Consider the following 6089-nt stretch of genomic DNA (forward strand, 5'->3'; position numbering starts at 1 on the left):
CAGGAAAAGGTTCGAGAGGGTTGTTGCACACTGGAACAGGCTCCCCAGGGACGTGGTCACGGCACCAAGCCTGTCGGAGTTTAAGAAGCGTTTGGACTGTTCTTTCAGTCACGTGGTCTGAATTTTTGGGTAGACCTGTGTGGTGCCAGGAGTTGGACTTGATGATCCTTGTGGGTCCCTTCCAACTCAGGATATCCTGTGATTCTATGAGTGCCCAGAACTGAAACATTAGGTGAAGGTGAACTGAGCCTGAGAACCGGGGAACTGATTGCAGTGAGACAAAAGGGGAATTAAAGAAAATTTCTTCCTTGGAGTCTTGAGAATTGGGTATTTGGGGATGATGGATGAATGCTACTGAAACTGTTAGAGGTAGATTGAATTTTGTGTTACGGAGATTTCTTTGGCCTAGCCTTCTGTGGAAGCTGAGTAATTTGAAAAGAAAGGGGGCACTCTGAAGACATTTTCCTGAATACCTTTGTGATTGGCTGAATGTTCAAAACTTGTGAATATTGAGATTTTTTGTAGGTGGCACAGTACAAAGATAAGTCTGATGTTAGATTTGATTTTTGTCTTTTAATATTGGCTTGAGGGGAGGCCATGTACGAGTGTGAACATGATGGTTTAGATGCAGCAAAGGACATTTTAGTTGGGGTAGATGTTTAAAAAAAAAAGTCAGTATTTATCTGGTCCAGATAAACAATCTGCTTTTGGTACGTCTGGGGAAAAAAAAAGTCAAAAATATTTTTGCCAGTACTAATAATGATGAAAGAGTTTAAGATGTCAGGTCAGATGTCAGAGTACTCTTTGCAAGGAATTTATAGTCAAGCTGGAAAAGACAGATGAACTTTCTGTGAGGCTATGGATTTGAGGGGTAGCAGTAACAACAACAAAAAATGAGATGAGCAGAATCTCTTCTGTCACCTTTAGATTACATCGAATGTGAAACAGCGATGTTCTGAATGCAGGGATGAGAATCTAGGTTTAATAGTTGTTTGGAAAATCGTTCACTGGACTGTAGAGAGGAAGTGGAGCACCCTAATTTAAGGAAAAAAAAATTGTCCTGGGGAGGCAACTAAAAATTCTCTACCTAGTCATCAAGGACAGAGTGCCAAAGACTGTGATTTCAGAATCAACTTAAGCTGTTTTAAGTTAACATTGCTGTTGAATAAGGTGTCCTGATGCTTGGCTGCATTTTTCAGTCTCTTACCTTGTACCATTCATATAACTGCACTGACATAGCAGCAGCAGCCTTGCACTGCCCAGACTGATCTTTCTTTGAGTATTCATAAGTTCTTATCTCTCTGGTGGTTTTGGTTTGTTTATTTTTTAAATTAAAAAAAAAAAGAAAAAAGAAAAAAAGCTATGCTTTTGTGTTAGGTGCTTACACTGAATGTAATCAACTACCATTTCAGTCAGGTAGCATCTTGAAAATAGGCATCAAGCTCAAGTGCCTAGATTACACTTTCTAGGAATTATGTATTCATATTTGATGAATTTTATTTCTGAAATATCAAGGAATTAATAGAAATGTCAGCAAGATCAGCTATTTCACTGTCATTCCTTTTAGTGGAAATCTGCAGGTTAGTATGTTTATCCTCCAACCTGAAACTGTTTCTCAGGTTTCCCCAAGATGCCAAAAGTCCCATCTGTTCTCTTCCCAGTTGCCAAAATCTCCAATTTCCCTAGTGGCAATTGTAGTGATTTGTGTTTCTTTGCCAAAACTGTGTTTGGCATAGTAAAAGCTGAAATTGGGAGAAATTTAAGATATGGGCACTTCAATATCAAAGTAATACAAACTGCTGTAATTATTGTATTTCTAACTTTATATGCATGCATGTTTGCTAAAGATTATACTTCTGTCATTTAAATTTCATATGCTTTTGAATTTATAATTTGCTGCAGAATTGAGATACCATTATAGTTTTTATTTTCAGCTTCTTACGGAGTGTACCGGGCTCTGAATATATTTGAAACAAAAATGGGCAGCTGCTCAGATTTTTTTCATAGATCTATTGGTATATTTAACCCCAGTTCTATGTATGACCACTGTTTAGGAGGAATGCTTTACAATGAATAACTTCACTTTTATTTAACAGAGGCTCCAACTTGGGAAAAAAGAAGCAACACATTTGTCACATACCAGGATGTGGCAAAGTATATGGGAAGACTTCGCATTTGAGAGCTCATCTCCGCTGGCACTCTGGAGAGCGTCCATTTGTTTGTACTTGGATGTTCTGTGGCAAAAGGTTCACTCGCAGCGATGAGCTTCAGCGACACCGAAGAACACACACAGGTTTTCAATTTTTGATTCCAGTGCCTTTTACTAAAGGAGTGTCATGGGGAGGGCTTGGATAAATAACTTTAAAGAGGAAAACATCTTTGTATTAGGTTGATTTTACTGTTGTATGGCATTTCTAAAGTCAGCTAATATTTACAGGTATGTGTATGTTTTAGGTCCTTTAGTAGATCCGAGGAGGAAAAAATGCACCCTGAGTCAGAACTGACATTAAAGTTAATATTTAAATTAGCTTAATCAGAAAACTTTGATTCAAGTTCAGTGATGACTTTGATTTGTTTGAACCAGATTAGAACTGTTTTTAAACATCTTAACTTTAATAATTTTCTCCCTTTTTATAAAAGCAAAAAAGAAAAAAGAAAAATGGAGGGCTAGATGTCCAAGGGATTAGATGTCATTCACAAAATCAAGGAAGAGCATTTGATGGTGCATCATTCTACATCTTCTAGTTTCATGGTTAGACTATTTGTTAGAGATACTGGGACCCCAAGTTTACACTTCTCCTTTTGTCTAATACAAGGAATAGAAATTAGTTTAGCTCTCCATCTTTTTAAGAAGAGGTTTGTTTCAAGTCTATTGTCTGTATTAGCTATTTTCCTACAAACGGAACACATGATAATATTCTAGAATGTTCAAACTACAGCATGCTTATCTTTAAAATTAGATTATTTGAAAAACCCAATGACAGTAGATAATTTGTGCTTATCTGCATATGCATTGCTTAGAAAACTGCAGTGTCTATGAAAATTATTTCATCTTTTGTATGCAATGGTGTACTTTTGTTCAACGTGTTGGATGGTTGAATCTAATCTGGGGTGTTACGGTCTGGCTGGCTGGACAGCCAGATTTTTTTTGTTTGTTCAAAAAAAAAAAAAAAAAGGCTGGTTAAATGATTCAGCTCAGAGGGTATGGTTAATGGGTCCTAGCCATAAATGAAAAGTACTTCACTTGGGATGAAATAAACCATTGCATCGATGCAGGTGAAGTGCTGTCTGGTTGGGAAGTATCTCTGCTGAAAAGGATCTAGGGAAGTCTTGATAAACAACGTGATCCAGCAGCCAAGATGCACAGGGCTGTGTCAACAGAAGCACAGACACTAGATTTAGGAGAGTGCTTATCACCTTTTCGGTACTGGTTAGACTGCATCTAGAATATTTCAGCCCCCAGCATAAGAAAGACATTAATCAACAGGCTTGAGTTCAGCAGAGGGCAACCAAGATGACTGGGAAGCAGGGAAGCTGTAGGAACTGAGCTTGTTCAGCTAGGCAAAGAGAAGAGTAATGGCAGGGGGTGGGCAATTCAAGTGCAGCTTTCTAGAACCTGCAAGGCCAACATTAAGAAGAAAATGCCAGACGTTCCATGGTGGTGTGTTGGTGTGAGGACAAGAGTCAGCAGCCACAAGGTGAAACGAGATGTTCAGACCACATGCAGAGAAAAATATTTCCATTGTGAGGACTGATAGGCATTGGAGCAGGATGCCCAGAGAGCTTGTACAGTCTCCATCCTTACAGGCTTTCAAGACCGGACTGGATAAAATCCTGAGCAACCTGGACTGACCTCATTGCTGACCCTGCTCTGAGAGATCAGTCTAGAGACCTCCTGAGCTCCCTTCCAACCTGAATTGCCCTATAGTCCTGTCTGTCAGTCTCAAGTGGGATTCTGCAGTTCATGTTATCTTTCCTGTCCGTTGTTCTACAGGGTTTGTTCTCCTCTTAGAAGTTACTTATTGGTAATAACTGCAGCTGAGGATATTAGATTGTGATATTCTTTATCTTGCCTGAAAGATTTCCCTAAGCTCAGTGAGAGACAGAAAAATAATTCAGTTCTTTTAAATGATTTGTATGAATATCTAGAAATTTAAATGACAATTTAAGTTTATCATCTTGGATAGAGGTTTTCTTAAAATGTTGTTAGAATTCTGACTCTTAGAAGCACTAAGTTACCTCAGTTTTTGGTGTATGTGTGAATTTTTTCTAATGTTCTTGAAAACAATTTTTTTTCTTATCTTATATGACAGGCGAGAAGAAATTTGTCTGTCCAGAATGTTCAAAACGCTTTATGAGAAGTGACCACCTTGCCAAACACATTAAAACACATCAGAATAAAAAAGGTATTCACTCCAGCAGTACAGTGCTGGCATCAGTAGAAGCAACGCCTGATGATACTTTGATTACTGCAGGAGGAACAACACTTATCCTTGCAAATATTCAACAAGGTTCTGTTTCAGGAATAGGAACTGTTAATACATCTGGCACCAGCAATCAAGATATTCTTACCAACACTGAAATACCTTTACAGCTTGTCACAGTTTCGGGAAACGAGACAATGGAGTAAATATTACACAAGATACCTATTAATTGTGGTTATTTTTATACAGTAGTGAGAAGAATATTGTTCCTAAGTTCTTAGATATCTTTTTATTGATGTGCAAAAATTTTTGGATTGACAGTAACTTGGTTATACATGACACTGAAATGCCTTACTTTGTATGATATTCCATAGTATATTAAAATGGTAAAATTGCATGGGTTTTGTAGGTACTTTTGGAATCTAGAAGAGATGAAATTTTACCAAGTTATATTAAAAAAAAAAAAAAGAATTTAACGATGGAAATGGTAGTCTAACCAAATGCATCAATCCTGTGTGGTTTAGTGTAAAAAAAAATGAGAACATGTTGGTATTTATCTATTGTAAGATAAAAGAAGTTGATGGGTGAAAAGAAATCATGTTATGATAAAAGAAATTTTGTAATTTTCTTGATGACTGGAATTTTTATTATGCATAACTGACAAATCAAGTTTCCAAGCAAATGTTACATAGTGTAGGCTTTACTTAGCTCATCAACTTGTCATTTTGAAGCTAATTATTTTAATTAGGTTAACTATGTACAATATTTTAAGCATTACTCTTGTAAGATTTTGAAAACTACATTTTAACATGGAACTCTAGGGATAGTCACCTTTTAAATCCTATTGAAAAGCCATGTTTAAGATTTAATTTGCCAAAATGATGTCTTGTTAATATTCTTTCAATAACCAAGGTGGGCAATATAACCAATGTTTAAAAAACTTAAAATGTTAAAAAAAAATAAAAAAAATAAATATGTATAGGTTGAGGCATTTGGGTGGTAAGGCAAATGTTATAGTGAAGTATATCCCTTCTCTTGAACATTGGAGGACCAAAAATAAGGTGTATTGCGTCGCAGCAGTGATTTTTATCAAATCTTTTTCCAAAAACATCTGTCTGCCAGGGCCTTAAAAGCCATCATGTAAATTACCAGTAAAATATAACATATGCAAATACAACAGAAAAATCACTTCCATATTGACAGTACTCCCAAACATATGGATATAGTCATAGTGAACTAGGGGTTTTATGAGGTTTTTATTTGTTTGTTGTTTAGTTTTTGGTTAGTCAATCTGCATTTAAATATCAGCCATCTTTCCTTTTTTGCTTCTTCCCTTAAAAATTGTATGTATCCAGTACATTTAACTGATAAACATATATGTTTTTTATTATGCTGAATTTTCTTTTTATTTTTTAATTACTGTTTATATTTTCAATTATAGAAAAAATGTACAAAATGAAGTTATATAGCCAGTCTGTAAGTGCTATACCATTTTCCAAAAATGTACAACAATAATTACTGCAGTTCACCTATTTACAAACATTTGGAAATCTGTTCATTTGTTATTCTTAAAACCACCTCAAATTTAAAGGCTACCTTATTGTACGTTTAAAGTGTATTATAACAGTGTGGTAGTTAATAAAACACTATTTTTTTTTCTTTTGA

General features: G+C 35.8%; 1 protein-coding gene across 3 annotated transcripts in view; it reads left to right on the plus strand.

The window, feature by feature from the left end:
- SP3 (Sp3 transcription factor) overlaps nt 1-6089 on the plus strand; it is a 36918-nt gene extending 30829 nt beyond the window's left edge. For all 3 annotated transcript variants that reach the window (XM_040562036.1, XM_040562038.1, XM_040562039.1), the window contains 2 exons: nt 2097-2293; nt 4314-6089. In XM_040562036.1, coding sequence (XP_040417970.1) covers nt 2097-2293; nt 4314-4630 — 514 coding nt within the window. In that variant the 3' untranslated portion in view covers nt 4631-6089. The remainder of the gene's footprint in view (nt 1-2096; nt 2294-4313) is intronic.

Source organism: Cygnus olor, chromosome 6 (assembly GCF_009769625.2).
Source record: "Cygnus olor isolate bCygOlo1 chromosome 6, bCygOlo1.pri.v2, whole genome shotgun sequence".
Classification (NCBI taxonomy): Eukaryota; Metazoa; Chordata; class Aves; order Anseriformes; family Anatidae; genus Cygnus; species Cygnus olor.